This window comes from Mastigoproctus giganteus, chromosome 6 (assembly GCF_048544385.1).
Source record: "Mastigoproctus giganteus isolate SK-2022 chromosome 6, ASM4854438v1, whole genome shotgun sequence".
Lineage (NCBI taxonomy): Eukaryota > Metazoa > Arthropoda > Arachnida > Uropygi > Thelyphonidae > Mastigoproctus > Mastigoproctus giganteus.
This window is the reverse complement of record NC_143580.1, coordinates 199,927,895-199,949,756: the sequence shown is the minus strand read 5'-3', so window position 1 is coordinate 199,949,756 and position 21,862 is coordinate 199,927,895. Positions and strand designations below refer to the sequence as shown.

The 21,862-nt window shown below is 37.0% G+C and overlaps 1 protein-coding gene across 3 annotated transcripts in view; it reads right to left on the bottom strand.

Annotated features, from left to right (window-relative positions):
• Positions 1–21,862, bottom strand: part of kst (spectrin beta chain, non-erythrocytic 5 kst) — a 593,342-nt gene that overhangs the window by 137,095 nt on the left and 434,385 nt on the right. For all 3 annotated transcript variants that reach the window (XM_090376665.1, XM_090376667.1, XM_090376666.1), the window contains exons 54-55: positions 20,276–20,390; positions 5,916–6,029 (exon numbers count right to left, since the gene is read on the bottom strand). In XM_090376665.1, coding sequence (XP_090232791.1) covers positions 5,916–6,029; positions 20,276–20,390 — 229 coding nt within the window. The remainder of the gene's footprint in view (positions 1–5,915; positions 6,030–20,275; positions 20,391–21,862) is intronic.

Below are 21,862 nucleotides of genomic sequence, written 5' to 3'. Positions count from 1 at the left end.
ATTTTGCATCTACATTCAACATGAGGAATTATTAAGGTTTGAAAATGGCAGAAGGTTATCAAATTGTAGCAGGATACTTAATTATTTTGTAATAACTGAGAGCAAACTGGAGGAGAAATTGTTGAAGTTAAACATAAGAAAAGCACCTGGGGTGGATGGGATCTATCCAGTTATATTAAAGAAGACAGCAAAGCAACTAAGCAAACCCTTAACCATAATTATGAGAGCATCCTTGGACTCAGGGGAGGTTCCCACAGACAGGAGATGTGAAAATGTATCCCCAGTTCACAAAGGGGGATCGAAGGGTGACACGAGTAATTACAGACCAATTAGTTTAACTTCTGTTCCGAGTAAAATAATGAGTCACTGGTTAAACATGCATTGCAGGATCATCTAGACGAGACTGCAGCAATAATTCAGACACAGCATGGGTTTGTTAAGGGAAAGTTGTGTCTGACAAATTTGATAGGATATTATGATGTGGTTACAAAAGAACTGGATGCAAAAAATAATTTTGATATCATATATTTGGATTTCAGGAAAGCTTTTGACACTGTTGTGCATGGAAGACTATTGTACAAATTGGAGCAGAATGGTATTAAGGGTAAGTTGCTACAATGGATAAAAGGATGGTTAAGTGGGAGAAGACAGAGGGTGGTAATCAATGGGTGCCGCTCTTCGTGGACTAATGTTATTAGTGGAGACCCACAGGGTTCGGTGTTGGGTCCACTGTTGTTTTGTATATTTATCAATGATATTGATGAAGGTATATCAGGTTTAATGTCGAAGTTTGCAGATGATATAAAGGTTGGCAGGGTTGTTAATGACAGCAATGGCAGTGTGCTACTGCAACAGGATCTATAAAATTTGGGCAGATGGGCTAAGAAGTGGCAACTGAAGTTTAACCTTGACAAATGCAAAGTACTGCATATGGGTAGAAGTAACCCCAGAGAAATGTACCAACTGTGTCATACTACACTTAAGGTGGTAGAAAATGAAAAAGACCTGGGAGTAATTGTGCAGTCAGATATGACGTTTTCTGAGCAATGCAGAAAGGCTGCCATGGCAGGTCATGGGGTTTGTCAATGGTATATAGGAATTTTGCTAGGAGGGAGAAGGGGGTGATTGTCCCTCTGTATAAGGCAATGGTCAGGCCATGCCTTGAGTACTGCATACAGGTCTGGAGGCCTCATTTTAGGAAGGATGTAGATGTACTTGAGCGTGTACACAAAGGGCAACAAGATTGGTGAGGGGAATGAAGGGATCCTCTTACCAAGAAAGGCTTAAGTTCTGCAAATTGCAGTGGCTGGAGACTAGGCACCTGGGCAGTGATCTGACTGAGGTGTATAAGGCCTTGAATGGGTTGAGCACGCTGAATTCTGATGGATCCTTCCACTTGTTCAGATTACGAACCTAAGGGAGCATAAATTCAAATTATGAAAGGACAGATGTAGAATAGATGTGCGGAAATTTGCCTTTAGCCAGCTGGTGGTTAATTGCAGGAACAAACTTCCATCTGTCGTTGTGGAAGTTGATAGGTTGAATAAATTTAATGAGGAACTGGACAGGCATTTTGAGGGAATGGTGTGATTTTTTTTTTTTTTTTTTTTGCTGATGCTGCATAAGCTCATACACTTGCTTTCTTGCATCACATGCCACTACTACTACTACCATGAAATGTCTGAGAACAGTCCATAATTCCTTAAGAAATTAAAGGCAGATTACATTCCATGCAGGTTTAAGTGCTTATTATTTCACAAAATTCAAGTTCTTGATATATGTGTGCACCATGCTGCTAACAGAATGTTTTTAAAAAAATTATAACAATAAATCATATAAAAATATTTCCTCAAAAAACTATGCATAATTCAATAGGAATTCAACATCTGCATACTAAACTATGTAAAACTAATACTCACTGAATATTCATGGAATTAACATTATGAATTTATGATGCTAATACCAACCACTATAATAGTAATAATAATAACTGAATTAGATAGTTCTTTAACATTAAAAATAGGTCACAAGAAAACAGTCAAGACAAACTGAAAAATGGATTTTATTAACAACTGTTACTGTCCCCTCCCCCCCATCTTGATCATTGTATTCTGCTTCACAGCAGAATATACTGACCAGCTGTACAAGTCTGTACATCTAAAATGAAAATGAAATTTTTAGTAATCATTTTCAATGCAGAATATTGGGTACAGTCATCTCAGAATATTTTTTTGAACTAATTATTTCCTTTGAAATAATTAGAAATTGTTTCAAAGCAGTTGAATGCACCCTTCTAAAAATCTTTCATTATTATGTCCTCCTGTTATCTATTTCCAGAAAACAGGAACCATAGTTACAGGCACTATTACTGAAAGAAAATGGAATAATGATAAAGTCAGGTGATTTTGTTAGTTGAATTACATCATCTTTCAGCAAAGGAAATAAAACTTTCCTCAGCTTTATTTTTTCTTAATTAATTAAGAGGCCAATTTCTTTCTTAAGATACCAAAGAAATAAAAATTAGGTATTGTAGCAACGTTGACTGTGGGATCACAACTTCAGTGAAGGAACAAAGTTGTTGCAATAAAAAATAAAGGCAACTTTTAACAAGTCGGCAATGGAGTTCTACTCTTCATTCTGTTTGTTATGGTGGATGAATGCAACTCTCTTTGGACAGGCATGCTATTATTACTTTTTGGTAACTGTGGCACTCTACTAACCATTGGAAGCTTCTACTGGGGGGGGACTAGGACCATGAAACATCAAAATATCATGTCTGTAAAATGTGTGTATTTTGCAGTTGGTCTGTTTATTTTGTAGGATAAAAAACTTGAGTTGCCAAGATAAAAATGTTTATATCTCTACTTGAGTCTGACTAACTTAGCCAAAAGTTAGTATTGGTATTAGTAATGGCCGCATGGTGCAAGAAAGCCTATGGCTTATGCTGCACTAACCAGAAAAAAAAAAAAAAAAACTGAATAAAACAATGATAAAAAAAAACAACTAATAATTAATAAAAGAAAAGGAAATTAAACCTATCATCCTATATGTTTCCCTCACCCAAAGATACTATCCAGATGACCTTTGAATTTCCCCAAACTGTCAGCCTCTACCACCCATGTAGGCAACTTATTCCAGTAATTTATAACTTGCTGGCTAAAATAAAACTTCCTGCAGTCCAATCTAAGCATCTCCTCCCCCCCCCCCTGAATTTATGTCCCCTAGTTCTAGCATCATTTATAATCTTGAAAATTTCATCATTCATTTTACTGATGCCTCCCAGAGCCTTAAACACCTCAATCAAATCTCCTCTAAGGTGTCTAGTTTCCAAACTCTGCAACCCACATATTCGAAGGACACAAGGACACCCTTTTGCAAATCTCACCAGATGAGTTACCCGTCTTTGCACCCTTTCAAGAAGCTCAATGTCTTTCTTTAGGTGCGGTCTCCATACTTGAACACAGTATTCCAAGTGTGGTCTAACATAAGCCTTATATAATGGGATTATCATGTCCCTATCTCTACTTGCAAAAGTTCGATAGATCATTGATAGCACACCATTGGCCTTCCTTGCAACCTGCTTACAATGCTCAGAGAATTTCATGTCTGATCGTATCGTAACACCCAAGTCCCTTTCCTCCAGTACTGGGTTTAGTTGAACTCCATCAAGTGAATAAGTTATTTTGGGATTACTGTTTCCCAGGTGTAATACCTTACACTTTGTTGGATTAAAGCATAGCTGCCATTTTTCTGACCATTTCTGAAGTCTATCTAGGTCTCTCTGAAGAAGCTCAGCTTGATGATCATTAACTACTCTACCAATTTTAACATCATCTGCAAATTTAAACATCATGCCCTCTATCCCTTCATCAATGTCATTTATGAAAATTAAAAACAACAGTGGTCCTAATACTGATCCTTGGGGAACCCCATTTCTTACATCAACCCAATCTGAGGAACAGCCATTTATCGCAACCCTCTGCCTCCTACCCTGAAGCCATCCTGATATCCATCTAAGGATTTGCCCACTGATTCCAACTTGTTCCAGCTTACAAAGCAACCGCTCATGTGGGACTGATTCAAAAGATTTGCTGAAATCTAAATAAACAATGTCAAAATTATTCCCTAAATCCAGCTCATGAGTGACCCTTTCAAAACAGTGAACCAGATTTGTTAAACATGATTTTCCCTTTACAAAACTATGCTGAGTATCCTTGATAATTTCAATTCTATCCAAATGATCCTGAATTCACCCTTGATCATTGCCTCCACGATTTTCCCTGCCACTGAAGTCAGACTGACAGGTCGATAATTTCCTACTGCACAATTAGAACCACCCTTATGTATGGGAGATACATTGGTACTTTTCCAATCCAACAGAATCTCCCCAGAGTCTAGCAATGCTTGCATAATTAGCCTCAATGGTTCAATGCACTCACTTGCCACCTCCCTTAAGATTATAGGGTATATTCCATCAACTCCAGGAGCCTTACTAGCCTGTAGGCTCGAAAGTTTTTTCGTTAAATAATCTTTCAAAATTTTAATATCATTAACCATTTATAACCCATTACATACAAATTATAACTCATTCCTTTGCCTTTTACTACTGCTACTTCTGTCTTCATCATCCACCGTAGAACTCCGTGATCACTTCCTGCTACTGGTTCCTCTACTGTCAGCCCTGTTATGTCATCTGATTCATGGGTGATAATGAGGTCTAGGATATTCTTTTCTCTAGTACTTTCCTTGACATGTTGATACAAATAACTTTAAAACCTTTAGATGATCCTGCAATCCCCAGAGGGAATAAATCACTCTGGTTTACTGAAAGGAAATGAAACCAGACTGTCCATACTAAAAGTATCTGCAGTTGCCCGCCCCCCCATGCCACTTGACAATTAATACCATGTCTATAAAGAGAAGTATGCAGTATAGTCAATACTCACGAATCTTTATACAACAGAAAAGGAGGAAACAGACTCCTCAAATGAATTGCTGCACATGCAGCTAAAACATTACCTACTATAAAAAAAATTCTAGATAATCTAAGTTAGAAAATAAAATAAAATGTTGTTCTTATTTGTCATTCAGATAATTTTGGCAAATTCAGTCTTGTAATAATGTCAAGCAATTACTAGGCAAAACGATATATCTCTTTTGGGGATTACCCTGACTTATAATCTCTCTTGGCACAAGCACATTAAAAATATAGCTTCCTCTGCATCTAAAAAACTTGGTTTTCTCTTTCGCTCTTGGAGTTACTTTTCTCCCACATCTGGGGCAGTGCCCCCAAAACCTCTCTCAGGCTTCTATATTCCATTCAGAAGAGGGCAGTTAGGTTAATTAATGATTCATCTCTAACAGAGTCTCTCCACTCACTGTCTCATAGATGTACTGTTTCTGCTGCATGCCTTTTCTACAGATACTTCCATGGGCACTGTTTTTCTGAATTGGCTTCTATAATTCCTGCTCTCTCTTTCAAAATATTCCGAACACGTGCCGCCGCCAGCCAACATCCATTTACTGTCCAACTTCAAACTCACACAACTTTTCATGTTCCTCGTTTATTCATTCAACTGCCGTTTTCCGGAACAACCTTCCTTTGTATATATTTCCTGAATATTACAGTCTACGGAAGTTCAAGTCTAATGTCAATAAATATCTTCTTTTGTCTTCTCAACCTCCAACCCAAGCACAGTACTAAATACTATAGTTTCTAATACCTCTTGTGTTTGGGGTTTTCATAAAAAAAAAAAAAAAAAAAAAAAAAAGCAAGCAATCAGGCCAAAGTCAATAACAGAAAGAAAAAGAATGTAATAGTTAGACAAATTGGTGCAATGCTTTAATATATATATATATATATATATATATATATATATATATATATATATATATATATATATATATAAACTTACTTTAAGCTTTGTTTCTATAGCAGTCATATCTCTCTCTACAGCCTCCTGTTTTCTCTGTAAAGCTTCCACTGCTTGTAGATCTTTACCTTCATCTTCCATTGACAAAGCCAGTGCCTAGAAAGTTAAATATTTCACACAGTGTTTATAAACACCATTTTCTAATTATCAATAAAATAACAGAGAATAGTATTATGCAAATTTTCTTATCTATTTGGTTGTGTTTTTATTTATTTTTTTTGCCAGTGCAGCAAAAGCCTTGGCTTCTTTGCACTACAGTCCACGAATACTATTACTATTACCATTAACAGTAAAAGTTCATATCAAAAATTATACTAAAATTACTTTGCAAAACACAAGCTTTAACATTTGTTCTCTCAGTATCAACTTACTCATTACAACAAAAGCACAATAACTAATGAACAAAATCCAAAAACTAAGGAACCGTTAGTTATTGGATTTTCCCAACAAATGAACCATTCAGAACTACAGATAGTTTATTATCTACCAATATTTTGTAATTGCAGAGCCAAATGTTCCAAAAATAAATTCAAAATACATCTTCCCTTAGAAACAATGTTATGAATGAAGATTAGATACCAATACTATCCCGCAAAAGCCTTTTAAACTCATAACATAACTAAAAAGTAGAAATAACACAACTGCAATATTAATTAAACAAAACAAAATCAAATAAGAAATTACATAGTTCGGATATTACATAGTTCCCCCTTCCCCCACCTGGAATGCTTATGCACTTGCATACAAATCATGAATTATGTGAACCTCAGAACAATAAAAATTCTTACTGTACTTAAAAGTGAATATGGTAATGTACATTACAAACAACAGGTTTAGAATCATACACGGACTAATAGATTAACAGTAGCCGCTGGCAGAGATGAAAATGATTCTTGCACTGCTGCTATTGGAATGAGCAGCAGACTGGAAAACAAGGTGCAGGGGATTTCAGAGACTGCTGGGAGTCATTGCAGAACAAGTAACTACATGGGTTGTGTTAGAGTAGCTAAGAATAGGAACATGTGCATATATACTTGCTTGTGTTGAGCGCTTCCGTAGCCAGGTGGAAAGGAGCAGCAGTGCGTAGCACACGCTTCTTGATTAGACCGGGGTTCGAGCCCGTCACCACCAAATACAGAGCATGCGGAAAGGTCAGGGAATGACCACTGCACCAGAGTAATATGGCCTTCGTTGCTAATGCTCCTAAAAACCAAATAACAACAACAACAACAACAACAACATATATACTTGCCTGTACACCAATGCTAGGAATTTGGTAAATAAATTTGATGAATTTGAAGGTTTTTTTTTTTTTTTTTTTTGGTAGTTGTTGGCGCATCGGCTTCCGTGGCCATAATGCACCTCCCAAGGTTTTTGCAGTACTTTGATCCAAGCCCGAGGCAGGATTCGAACCCACGACCTTTGGGTTGCCAGGCAGGCACTTTACCCACCAGGCTAGCCCGGTCGGCATGAATTTGAAGTGTTGGTCAAAACATCAAAGGCAGATATTGCTGGGATATCTGAGACATGATGTCACACAGATATGAGGAATGCAGAACTGGAATTTTTGGGATTACAATGTGCACAAGAAGAATAGACAGGATAGGAAGGGTGGAGGGGTTATGCTATTAGTTAAGAAACACAAAATCCAAGGACGTACAGCCAGTCAACATGGTTGGACAGTGCAGCATTGAGTTAGTTTGTGACATAAGCACTGGGAAAGCAAAATTGAGAGTAGGAGTGTGTTATAAGCCTAACGACTCTGATAAGTATAATAAACAGCTGTACAGAGAAATAGAGTGAGCCAGTAAATCAGAGTGTCTTATAATGGAAGATTTTAATTTCCCAGATATTGACTTGAATTTGTGGCTGGTCACTCACACACTAGCAAGGCTTTTGTGGATTTATTGGATGATTGTTTTCTACATCAGCATGTTCGGGAGGCAACTGCAGGGAATAATACTCTTTGATCTGATTATTAGTAGTGATTCTTCATGCATTAAAAATCTGCAGAGAACAGAACCACTAGGTGGCAGTGATCAGTGTGCTGAAGCGGGATTTACTCAAAGAGGTAACTACCATCAGGGGTAAAGGGAAGGATTTTTACTTTCGTAAAGGTGACTACGGTGGTCTGAGACAGTATTTAAATTCTATACGGTAGGACCAACTGATGATGTTACCAACAGGAAAATTCAAAATGGGAAGCATTCAAAGAATTAATCGTGGAAGCTACTAGGCTTTTCATGCCAACAAAGTAATATTGTTCAAGGTTTAGGCCTAAATGGATGTCAGATGAACTAATGAGACTTATTGCATAGAAGAAAAATGCATGGGATACATATAAATTAACAGATGACATGGAAGCTTATGATAGATATAAGCTGGTCTGTAACCAAGTCACAAAGGAGGTTAGGCAGGCAAAGGCAGATTATGAGAAATCTTTGGCAAAGGATGCAAAGAAAAACAGCAGAGTTCTTTACTTATATAAACTCTAGACGGAAGGGAATGAATCAGATTGGTCCACTTGATATCGATGATTCCACTGTTGATGATCCTGCTCAGGTAGCTAACAAACTAAATGAGTATTTTGCATCTACATTCACACATGAGGAGTTATTCAGGGAGGGGAATTCCAGAGGTGAATTAAAGTGTCAGTGAGCTAGATGATTTTGTAATAACTGAGAGCAGAGTGGAGCAGAAATTCTTGAAGATAAACATAAAAAAGGCACCCGGGGTGGATGGGATCTATCCAGTTATATTAAAGGAGGCAGCAAAGGAAGTAAGCAAACCCTTAGCCATAATTAAGAGAGCTTCCTTGGACTCAAGGGAGACACCCATGGACTGGAGATGGGCAAATGTGACCCCAATTCACAAAGGAGGATCAAAGGGCAACACAAGTAATTACAGATCTGTTAGTTTAATTTCTGTTCCAAGGAAATTAATGGAGGCACTGGTTAAAGAAGCACTGCAAGATCATCTAGACAAGATTTCAGTTATAGCTCGGACACAGCATGGGTTTGTTTAGGGGAAGTCTTATCTGACCAATTTGATTGGATACTATGATGTGGTCATAAAGGAACTGGATGCAAAGAATAATTTTGATAGCATATATTTGGATCTTAGAAAGGCTTTTGATACCGTTGCATATGGAAGGCTTCTGCACAAATTGGAGCAGTGTGCCTTTGGAGGCAAATTGCTGCTATGGATAAAGGATGGTTGAGTGGGGAGTGGGAGAAAAACAGTAGTAATCAATGGACACTGCTCTTCGTGGACTAATGTTATTAGTGGAGTCCTCCAGGACTGTGTTGGGTCCATTGTTGTTTTCTGTATTTATTAATGATACTGATGATGGTATATCAGACTTAATGTCCAAGTTTTCAGCTGATATGAAGGTCAGCAGGGTTGTTAATGACACTAATGACAGTACACTGCTACAATAGGATCTAGAAAAGTTGAGCAGATAGTCTGAGAAGTGGCAGCTGAAGTTAAACATTGACAAATGTAAAGTACTGCATATGAGAAGCAGTAACCCCAGAGTAATGTATCAACTGTGTGGTACTACACTGACAGTGGTAGAGAATGAAAAGGAGACCTGGGGGTTATTGTGCAGGCAGGTATGAAGTTTTCTGAGCAGTGCAAATGGTCTGCAAGAGTAGCTCATGGTGTCTTGTCAATGATATACAAGAATTTTTCTAGCAGGGATAAGGAGGTGATTATCCCCTTGTATTAGGCAATGGTCAGGCCACACCTTGAGTACTGTATACAGGTCTGGAGGTCTCATTTTAAGAAGGATGTAGGGCAGCTGGAATGAGTACAGAGAAAGGCAACAAGATTAGTGAAAGTAATGAAGTGTTGCTCAAGAAGAAACACTTAAGTTTTGCAAATTACAGTGTCTGGAGACTAGGCACCTGTGAGGTGATCTGACTGAGCTGTATAAAATCCTGAATGGTTTGAGCATGCTCTATGCTGATGGGATTCTTCCTCTTGCTCAAAATAATTGCCTGAGAGGACATAAATTCAAATTGAGGAAAGACAGTTATAGGACAGATGTGTGGAACTTTGCCTTTAGCCAGCAGGTGGTTGATTGCTGGAACAAACTTCCATCTGTCGCTGTAGAAGTTGATGACTTAAATAGATTCAAGGCAGAACTAGACAAACATTTGGAGCAAGTGGATGGGTGAAATGAGAAAGGTTGGTTTTTTTTTTTTTTTTTTTTTGCTGATGCTAAAGCCAGACAAAAATTTGGAGTGAATGGATGGGTGAAATGGGAAGGTTTTTTTTTTTTTTTTTTGCTGATGCTATATAAGCTTGCTTTCTTGCATTACTTGCCTCTAATAATTCTAACTCATTATCTTTACACATATAATTACTAAAGGCTAAATATTAACAAGTAAAAAAATTGTAATCAAATTAACACTACTATGTAAATCACCATAAATTTACCAGGATTGCTGTCCTTAGTCTCTGAAGAAGTGGTAGAGAAAGTCCATGAAATGTCTCAGAATAATCTATAATTCTTTAAGAAATTAAAGGCAGATTATACTCCACACAGATTGAAGTGATCATTATTTCAACAATTTGTATTGCAGGACCATTTAAACAAGAAGGCAGTTATACTGCAGCCACAGTATGGATTTGTTAAGGGGAAAACTTGTCTCATCATTTTGACTGGATACTATGACATACTAACAAAGAAACTGAATTCAAAAAATAATTTTGATATCATATACTTAAGATTTCAAAAACAATTTTGATGTTGTTGCACATAAAAGATTGCTATACCGATTGGAGCAGTGTGACATTAAGGGCAAGTTGCTGCTATGGATTAAGGGATGGTTGATTGGGAGAAGACAGAGAGTGATTATCAATGGGCACTGCTCTACTTGGACTAATGTTATTAGCAGAGTATCCAGTGTTCAGTTCTGGGCACATTTCTGTTTTTTTATATTTATTAGTGATACTGATGAAGGCATATTGGGATTAATGATTAGTGATACAAATGTTAGAAGGGTGATTAATTATAGTAATCGGGGTATGCGACTACAAAAAGATCTAGAAAAATTAGGCAGATAGGCTGAAAAGCAACATTTAGAGTGTAACATTGGAAAATGCAAAGTAGTGCATATGTGCAGCAGTAATCTCAGAATTACAGGCGGCTATAACAGCTCTTGAGATTTTGTCAATGACACATTGGAATTTTGCCAGCAGAGATAAAAAGGTGATTATCGCACTGTAAAAGGTAATGTTTAGGCTGCATCTTGAGTACTGCAGTCTAGAGGCTTTGTTTTAGAGTACTTGAGTCTAGAGGCTTTGTTTTAGAAAGAATGTGATCCATTGGAACAGGTGCAGAGAAAAGCAACAAGATTGGTGAGGGGAGCAAGAGGGTGCTCTTACCAGAAAAGTTTTTCAAACATTAGCTTCTGGAGACTAGGCACCTACGAGGAGATCTTACTGAGGTGTTTAAGGCCTTAAATGAATTGAGTAAGCTCAATGCTGATGGAATAGTTCCTCTTGCTCAGAATATACACATGAGGGGGCATAAATTCAATTTGATAAAGGATGGTTGCAGGTCAGTCAGATGAGCATAAATTTGCCTTCAGCAAGAGGGCAGTTGATTATTGGAATAAACTCCCATCTGGCATTGTAGAAGTTTGTAGTTTGAATAAATTCAAGAAATAACTGGATAACTTATTAGAGCAAATGAACATGTGAAATGAGAAATATTGGAAGTATTAGAGTTATTATTGGTTTTTTTTTTTTTTTTTTTGTTGCTGATGCTCTATAAGTTTGCTTTCTTGCATCATTGCCACTATTAATACTAATAATAATTAACAATAATATTCAGTCACTGGTTAAAAAAAAACATAACTGCACTGTATGTATAAAATTATAACTCAAAAATAAATGATTTTATTATATTTTTCCTCAGATTGTTTGCCAGTTAATTGACATTGATCAGTTGAAATGAAATTATGAGTTCTTCACTACTAATATTTTAGTGTGGATACAAGGCAAAATTATAGCATTAGAAAAGGCACATGAAGCAAGAAAGCAAGCTTATATAGCATCAGCCAAAAAAAAAAAAAAAAAACCACCCTTATTTCACCCATCCACTCGATCCAAATGTTTGTCAAGTTCTGCCTTGAATTTATTTAAACTATCAACTTCTACAACGACAGATGGAAGTTTGTTCCAGCAATCAACCACCTGCTGGTTAAAGACAAACTTCCGCATGTTTATATCCTATAACCATCTTTCCTCAATTTGAATTTATGCCCTCTCAGGTCATTATTATTAGCAAGAGGAAGAATCCCATCAGCATTGAGCGTGCTCAAACCATTCAACGCTTTATACACCTCAATCAGATCACCTCGCAGGTGCCTAGTCTCCAGACACTGTAATTTGCAAAATTTAAGCCTTTCTTCGTAAGAGCAACCCTTTGTTCCATTCACTAATCTTGTTACCCTTCTCTATACTCGTTCCAACAGCTGTACATCCTTAAAATGAGGCCTCCAGACCTGTATACAGTACTCAAGGTGTGGTCTGAACATTGCCTTATACAAGGGGATAATCACCTCCTTATCCCTGCTAGAAAAATTCCTGTATATCATTGACAAGACACCATGAGCTACTCTTGCAGACCATCTGCACTGCTCAGAAAACTTTATATCTGCCTGCACAATTACCCCCAGGTCCTTTTCATTCTCTACCACTGTCAGTGTGTTACCACAGAGTTGATACATTACTCTGGGATTACTGCTTCCCATATGTTGTTGTTGTTATGGGCATTTAATGGCGCATAAGCTACTATGGCTATAATGCGCCTATTCAATTTTTATATAGGGAAATCAAAAAATTTTTATAAAATCAGAAAAGATTAAAAAGTCCAATCTGCTTCAGAAAGTTGAAAAATTCGAAAATATTTGCCTTGTCACCAATGAGATTCTCTAAAGTTATTGGTTTATTAAGATTTACCAGTGATAGCAGGGTTGATGCTCTGTCTTGTCTATAGTAGGGGCAGTCAATGAGTATGTGTTTAACAGTCAGATTTATATAGCAATGTGGACACTGTGGTGGATCATCTCCTCTAAGTAAATAAAGATGGGTTAGATGGGTATGACCTATTCTTGCCCTTGATAGGACTACTTCTTCTCGTCTTGATGTACGGATACTGGAGCACCAATTTTTTGGATCGTGTTTAAATTGAAAGAATTTATTATTTGTTTGAGAGTGCCAGATTGTTGTCCATTCTGACAAGCATGCAGCTTGAATAGCTACTGCAAAGTCTGATGGCGGAACAGGGATATTAGTTAAGTCTAAGGTAGTTGGATTTTTTGCGGCTTTGTCAGCCAGTTCATTGCCCAAAATACCAGAATGTGCTGGAATCCAACAGAAGATGACCTGTTGATGGCGTTCTTCAATTTTTAGTAATATGTTTCTTATTTCTTCTATAACGGGGTGAACTTTATCTGAGAAATTACATAAAGCCATGATTGAACTAAGCGAATCAGTGTAAATAACTGATTTTAAAGATCGATCAGCACAGAGATTTTGTAAGGCCAGTTTAATTGCATATATTTCAGCTGAAAAGATACTGAATTCAGATGGAAGGGACACTGAAATAACAGTATTCGGGAACACTGCAGCTGCTCCAACGTTTGAATTTGATTTAGAGCCATCTGTATAAATTGGGGAAAAATCACTATATCTTTGAGTGTGAACTGCATGAAGTTGTATGATATTAGATGCTTGTAAAATGTCTTTTCCCCATTGGCAGAGATAAGTGTCACAAGTCACCAGAGGAAGAGAAGCCCATGGTGGTTGGCAGCAGGTTGCTACCTGTTGTACGGAATGAACGGAAAGATTCCAAACTTCCATCAGTTCAAGGAGACGAAGACCAGCTGGTTTTACTATGCTAGGTTTATTTCTGAAGAGGTTTTCTAGTGGTGGATTGAACAAGTATGACTGAATCGGGTGCGAGGCACAGCTTTGCATCTTAACGGCATACTTTAGTAACAGTGTTTTTCTACGTAACGATAATGGGGGCTCATGAGCATCAATATAGAGACTATGTTTGGGCGACGTTCTAAAAGCACCAAGTGCAATCCTCAAAGCACTGTGTTGAATGGGATCAAGCCAGCGTAATGCGCTCATTCTGGCAGAATCATAGATGGGAGCTCCATAATCAAGGTGGGATCTGATTAATGACCTGTATAGCCGAAGCAGAGAAGTACGATCTGCACCCCATGTTTGGGCGGATAAAGCTTTGAGAATGTTTAACTTTTTTAGACAGGAAGTACGTACATTTTTAATATGGTCTATAAAATTTAACTTGTTGTCAAGGATTAATCCTAGAAATCTGATATTATTAGTGACCGGGATGGAGACATTAGAAATTTGAAGTTCAGGATCTGGATGAAGTTTGCGCTGCCTACAAAAATGAATTGCAACTGTTTTCTGCTGCGAGAGCCGATAGCCATTGATGCTAGCCCACTGTTGTATTTTATTTAGTGATATCTGAAGCTGCCGTTCAATAGATCTCATATTTTGGGAATGGCAGGAGATGGAGAGGTCATCTGCATAAAGGTAAGTCTCGATTGAATTTGGAAGCTGTCTTGTAATAGAATCTATTCTAAGAGCAAACAGAGTGGCACTCAGTACTGATCCTTGTGGAACACCTTCTTCCTGCATGAACGTTGTAGATAGAGCATGTTGGTACTGAACTTGAAACGATCTAGTACATAGGAAGTTTTGAATAAATATAGGAAGGTTGCCCCTCAGACCAAGGGCGTATAGATCACCAAGTATGCCATGCCGCCAGGTGGTGTCAAAAGCCTTCTCTATGTCTATTGAAACCATTACAAGATGTTCACGTTTAACGAAGGCATTTCGAATGGCGAATTCAGCCTTGACCATAAGATCTAAGCACGACCTATTTTTACGAAAGCCATATTGACTATGGCTCATTAGATGTTCTGACTCAATGATCCAGACGAGTCTTCTATGGACAATCTTTTCTAGGATTTTGTTGAGGCAGCTTGAGAGAGATATCGGTCTATAGCTATGCTTCCCATATGTAGTACTTTACATTTGTCAATGTTAAACTTCATTTGCCATCTCTCGGCCCATCTGCTCAACTTTACTAAATCCTGTTGTAGCAGTGTACTGTCATTAGTGTCATTAACAACCATGCCAACCTTCGTATCGTCTGCAAACTTGGACATTAAGTCTGATATACCATTATCAATATCATTTATAAATACAGAAAACAACAATGGACCCAACACTGAACCCTGATGTTTGTTTTTTTTTTTGGTTTTTAGGAGCATTAGCAACTAAGGCCATATTTCTCCGGGGATATGCGGTGGTCATTCCCTGACCTCTCCGCATCCTCCGTATTTGGTGGTCATGGGCTTCAACCCCCGGTATAATCAAGAAGCGTGTGCTACGCACTGCTGCTCCTGCTCACCTGGCTATGGAGGCAGCCTGAACACTGAGAGACTCCACTAATAACATTAGTCCATGAAGAGCAGTGTCCATTGATTACCACTCTGTCTTCTCCAGCTCAACCACCCCTTTATCCATAGCAGCAATTTGCCTCCAATGCTACACTGCTCCAATTTGTGCAGCAGTCTTCCATGTGCAACAGTATCAAAGGCTTTTCTAAGATCCAAATATATGATATCAAAGTTATTCTTTGCATCCAGTTCCTTTGTGACTACATCAAGTATCCAATCAAATTAATCAGACAAGACTTCCCCTTAACAAACCCATGCTGTGTTCAAGCTATAACTGACGTCTTGTCTAGATGATCCTGCAATGCTTCTTTAACCAGTGCCTCCATTAATTTCCCTGTAACAGAAATTTCCCAGGAAATTTCTGTTCCAGGGAAAAAAACTAACAGGTCTGTAATTACCTGTCTCCCCCTCTGATCCTCCTTTGTGGATTGAGGTCACATTTGCACATCTCCAGTCCATGGGTACCTCCCCTGAGTCCAGGGAAGCTCTCATAATTGTGGCTGAGGATTTGCTTACTTCCTTTGCTGCCTCCTTTAATATAACTGGATAGATTCCATCCACCCCCAGGTGCCTTTCTTGTGTTTATCTTCATCAATTTTTCCTCCACTTTACTCTCAGTTATTAAAAGATTATCTAGCTTACTGCCAGAGTTTAATACACCTCTGGCATTCCCCTCCCTGAATAACTCCTCATGTGTGAATGTCGATGTAAAATATTCATTTAGTTTGTTAGCTACCTGAGCAGGATCATCAACAATTGAACCATCGATATCAAGTGGACCAATCTGATTTATCCCCTTCCTTCTAGAGTTTGCATAAGTAAAGAACTCTTTGCTGTTTTATTTTGTATCCTTTGCCAAAGATTTCTCATAATCTGCCTTCGCCTACCTAACCTGCTTTGTAACTTGGTTACAGACCAGCTTATATCTATCATAGGCTTCTGTGTCATATGTTAATTTATATATATCTCATGCATTTTTCTTCTCTGTCTCATGTCTAATTAGTTCATCTGACATCCATTTAGGCCTAAATCTTGAACAATATTTCTTTGTTGGTATGAAAAGCCTAGTAGCTTTCAAGATTAATTCTTTGAATGCATCCCGTTTTAAATTTGCTGTTTGTAACATCATCAGTTGTTTCCACCGTATAGAATTTAAATACTGTCTCAGACCACCGTAGTCACCTATACGAAAGCAAAAACCCTTCCTTTTACCCCTGATGGTAGTTACCTCTATGAGTAAATCCCACTTCAGCACACTGTGATCACTGCCGCCTAATGGTTCCTTTATCTGCAAATTCTTGATGCATGAAGAATCATAACTGATAATCAGATCAAGAGTATTTCTCCCTCTAGTTGCCTCCCGAACATGCTGCTGTAGAAAACAATCATCCATAAAACCACAAAAGCCTTGCTAGTGTGTGAGTGTCCAACCCACAAATTCCAGTCAATATCCAGGAAATTAAAATCCCCCATTATAAGACACTCTTATTTACTGGCCCACTATTTCTCTGCACAATTGCTCATTATACTCATCAGATTCATTAGGCCTATAACACACACCTCTTATCATTTTTCCTTTTCCAGTGCTTATGTCACACCAAACAGACTCAACATTGCATTGTCCACCAACATCAATTGAATGCACTTCCTTAGATTTTTATGTGTTTCTTAACTAACAGCATAACCCCTTCTCCCTTCCTGTCCTGTCTATCCTTTCTGTACACATTGTACTCCCCAAATTCCAGTTCTGCACTGCTTATGTCTGTGTGACACCATGTCTCAGATATTCCAACAATATCTGCCTTTGATGTCTTGACTAGCACTTCAAGATCATCAAATTTATTAACTATACTTCTAGCATTGGTGTACATGCAAGTATACTTGTTGAGGAGATCTTACTGTCCTTAACACAGCCTTTAACACATTACCTTAACACAACCAATGTATTTACTTGTTCCACTATGACTCCCAGCAGTCCTGGAAAGTAACATTGCCTTGCTTTTCTGGCTGCTGCTCAATTGCATTTCAATAGAAGTAGTGCAAGAATCACTTTTACCTCTGCCAGCAGCTACTGTTAATCTATTAGTCCATGTATCCCCCAAGCGAACAGTTTTCTGACCCACCTAACTCTGCCCCGATAGCATCAGCAAATATTCTTGCACCCTATCTATTTAAGTGTATCCCACCCCTGTAGAAGCAGTGTCTTCTGTTAATAAGCAGAGACCAGGCTGAGAAAAATTCTACCCCTTGAGCCTTGCACAATCTCTCCAGGGCTGAATTGATCGACAAGGCTCTCATCATATACTCCTTCCTATCGTGTCTGGGCAGAATTGCAGACACTTTCAAATTCAACCCTAACTCATGGCTTTTTTCAGCATTGTCTTGTACTTGTTAAGTAATTCTGCCGGTCTCCTACTCTTAATATCATTAGTGCCAATGTGTACAACAATATCACCCTTTGTGCCCTTAAAGGATGATATCTGCCCTACATCATCAACCTTTGCCCCTGGCAGGCATACCTTGGTCCTATTCCATCTATTTTTTTTGCACAATATGTTCCCCGTTTCCTTGACAATAGAGTCATCCAGTGCATTCTGCCTTGGGGATTGCCGCTATGTTGCGTGATGTTCAAGTGCAAGCTCTGGCATTGATGTGGGCAACTGAGAGCTTGATGGGCCCTCAATTAAATCCTTCGAGGGCATCCACCCTGTTCTTCAAGCTCTCATATAAGCCCACAACAATGCTGAGTTGGTGCCTGATTTCATCGCACTCCTTACATCGCGCACACAAAGACATTCCCCTTGGCAATATCATGTTCCGTTCCTGATTGCTCCACAAACATCAAACAAGCAGTGCATTTCAATAGACTGTGATTCAGAGGACAACTGCCCCCCCCCCCCTCAGTTCTCCCCTGAGCCACAGCACTTCCACTAGTTTGAGTCTTTTGCTTTGCTGCTCTGGTCTAAGTCATGATTTCTGTTCAAGTTCAATAAAATTCCAATACAAAATATAACCCTAAACCTATATTCCAATGCAGTTATAACACTATATATATATATATATATATGTATTTCGGTATCGAATATTATCTCCGAGTTACGTTATATGGCTTTCTTATTCCCTGTTAACTTATATGTGTAAATTCACAATGCCACGCTTGTAATAACTAGGTCGCTATATTTATTTAGTTAAAAAAGTACAATTCAATTGACAATGAAATTTAATAAGATTAATAAATTTTACTGATTAACTGATACTACTATACTCGCTATCTAGTTTTCCGTTAAACCTTACGCAATTACAATTACAATAGTTTTCTGTTAAACCTTGTGCTAGCACACGTTGTATCGTATACCAATGGCGGCAAGTTACGAATGGTTAATCTACAGACACGAGGTATTATTTACTTTCCAAATCGCACTATCTAAATTCAAAATAAACCACGGAGCTTGACTATAAGTAGCTTATAGGTCTATAAGCTACTTATAGAAAATAATTTAATCTAACAATTAAGTCAATAAAGCAGCTAAGTATAATTAAAAACTTTGTGTTTGTGGTAGCTGCAAAACCTCTCCACACGTGGATTTGATACCCTTACCGATACTAAGTATAACCTGCAAAATCTCTATCTAGAACTGGATAGAATGATGAAACTGGATATAAACTGAAAAATAGATGAAAGTGGATAGAACTGGATAACAGAAACTTCCAAACTAATTAAAAGGAATACAAAAAGAGCCTTTGAAATTTAAAGAATATAGGACTGTAAAAACTACCAAAATATCAATCAAAGTACAACAATCAACCCCCTCTCTGCCTTCAGCCAGAGGGTGGTTGACTGTTGGAAAAAATTTCCAACTGGTGTTGTAGATGTGGGTAATTTGAATAAATTAAAGGAAGAACTAGAAAAACTGTTAGATAGAATGGATAAGTGAAATGGGAAGTGCTGTCTATTTCCCCCATCACACACTGATTCTGTATAAGCTTGGTTTCTTGCATCATTTGCCACCACTGCTGCTAATAATAATCTCATGAGTCTGGCTGACATACAATTGTTGAAGCACACATTTTATAATTGACATTTTTCTTGCCAACGGTCAAGATAATAAGGGAGATAATATTCGATTCCCAAATAACAGAGGTGATGATAAACATATCTGGAGAACTGCAGAGGGGTTTTGATTTTTTTTTAAAAAGTTTTAATTTTTCACAGATGTATTTATTCACAATAGATGGAAAATAAAAGGATCATCAAAAAGTGAACAATTCTGAATTGTTTCTTGCTGATTTTTAAGATTATAAATGGGACATTTTTTTTTTCAATTGCACATATAATCTTCAAAAACAGTACCATCAGCAATTAAGAGTAAAAACAACTCCACAATTTTTTATGCACAAAAATATGAATAGTTTTAAACTACAACCATAAGTAAAAATGAGAAATTAATTACAGAAGATGACTAATGAAGAGAATCAAGTCAACTGGCTATCTTCAAGTGATCTATTGGCAGACTATCTTCTATAAAAACTATTATTAAGGGAAGTGCAGCTAATATCTATCTTATGAGTTAATAGAAGAATGATTTGCATCAGTTAATTCTAAAAAGAAGAAACCTTTAAGAAACAAACTAACAAAATAACATAATATAATAGAAACAGAGCAGAGAGAATTAAATTTATCAAATTTAGAGTATTGTGTATTTAAAGAAAAAGCAGAACCCAACAATTAGCAATTTGAAAATGGAGTATTTATTATTTAAAATAAAAATAATAAAAAAGATGAACCTTTTTTTAATAGTATTATCTAAGCTCTAAAAGACTTACTTTTTCATTAATACGGTCATTAGTGTCATCAATATCTCTGTTGAAGGCATGAATCTCAGAAGCTCCACCCAACAGCTCGCGATATTCCTCTAATGCACCTTGTAAAGCTTTCCACCTAAAGAACAGGAATAGAAAAGATTACGTACAGTTTTTAATTACTTATTATTATTTATAAAAGAATGATAAAGGAAATAGCAGTATTACAAGTAGAATGAATACTTGCTGGAAAAAAAAAAATTTTTCCATAAGCACTAAAAAATAAGGTTATAAGCAGCCCTATAGATTTCAGTTGTTGATTTTTATCTAATTATGTACATTATTCCATTATTTTTTTTTATCTAATGAACTTAACTTTTTGAACAAAGACAAGATGCATTCTTTTGTTACATATAAATTGTACAAACCCTTTTGGAACTTTTAAGAAAATTTTCTCAGTGGGCACAACAATAAAGTAAAACACTAAATTACATTATTCCACTACTTGTATAATTTGTCAACTACTTGTATAATATTATGTTACTCCACAAAAAGCTTCCGAGAAAGAGAAAAGCTGTAACCTAACACAGGCCAAGGGAACATGCTATTATAGGTAATCTATAACAACAATGAAAAGGTTAGTGCAATTGCATCATGTTTTTTCTTAAATGCATTACAAAATTGGAACAAGTAATGTTAGCTGTTATTCCTACTGATTTAAATGCGATTTGCAAATTTTCGGCGGTATGCATTCACATAATTATCATTGCCATATATATGGTAAATGTTGGAGAGTTACTGCACGACAATCAGATCTACGAATTTCACTCAATGCCATCATAAAGGGAGTAATTTTCAATCCATTTTTAAATTTTCAAGCATGTCCCAAATATACAGCTGGAAAAGAAAGTTCTTCTGCATGTATATCAAATGTGAAACTTGTTGGATATGATTTCTGACCCGGTGCTATACATAAATATTTATTTTCAGACCATAACAATGTTTGTTATTGAATTATCAATAGTTCATCATTGTTGACAGGTTTCACAATTTCATCTGAATTGTGAAATGTTCCTGTTCACTATCATCATTTTTTCCCCAAGAAATCATCACTCACTTCTATGCCATATAATTTATACAATGGTGAATTTATCAAATACCGTAACCATATTTTCACTATTTTCTTCTGCACACATCTATGTAGATATGATGATTTATGGATGAGTCTTTGTTTTATATGTACATTAATGGCATAATCATCATCTAATTCTGTGGGTAATTGATGAACCATCGTATTTACTTTAACTGGTAAATTTATTACTTGTCCAATGATTCCATATTATCCATGTTCATAACGTAAATGACAAATTTGCATAAAGGGTAATTGTAGTGATATCAAATGCTCAGTTACATCCAGTGGAGGCAAATGAATAGGATATGTTGGATATATAAATCCATTTGACGTGGCCCTAGTTGATATCCATCCCTCTTTTAATGAAGTATGACATGTATTACACGTCATGAAAGTACTCACTTTTTGTAAATGAAATTCATTTTGAAGTAATTCATATGAAGTTGTTGGAAATGGTTTCAAATCTAACTGAAACCATA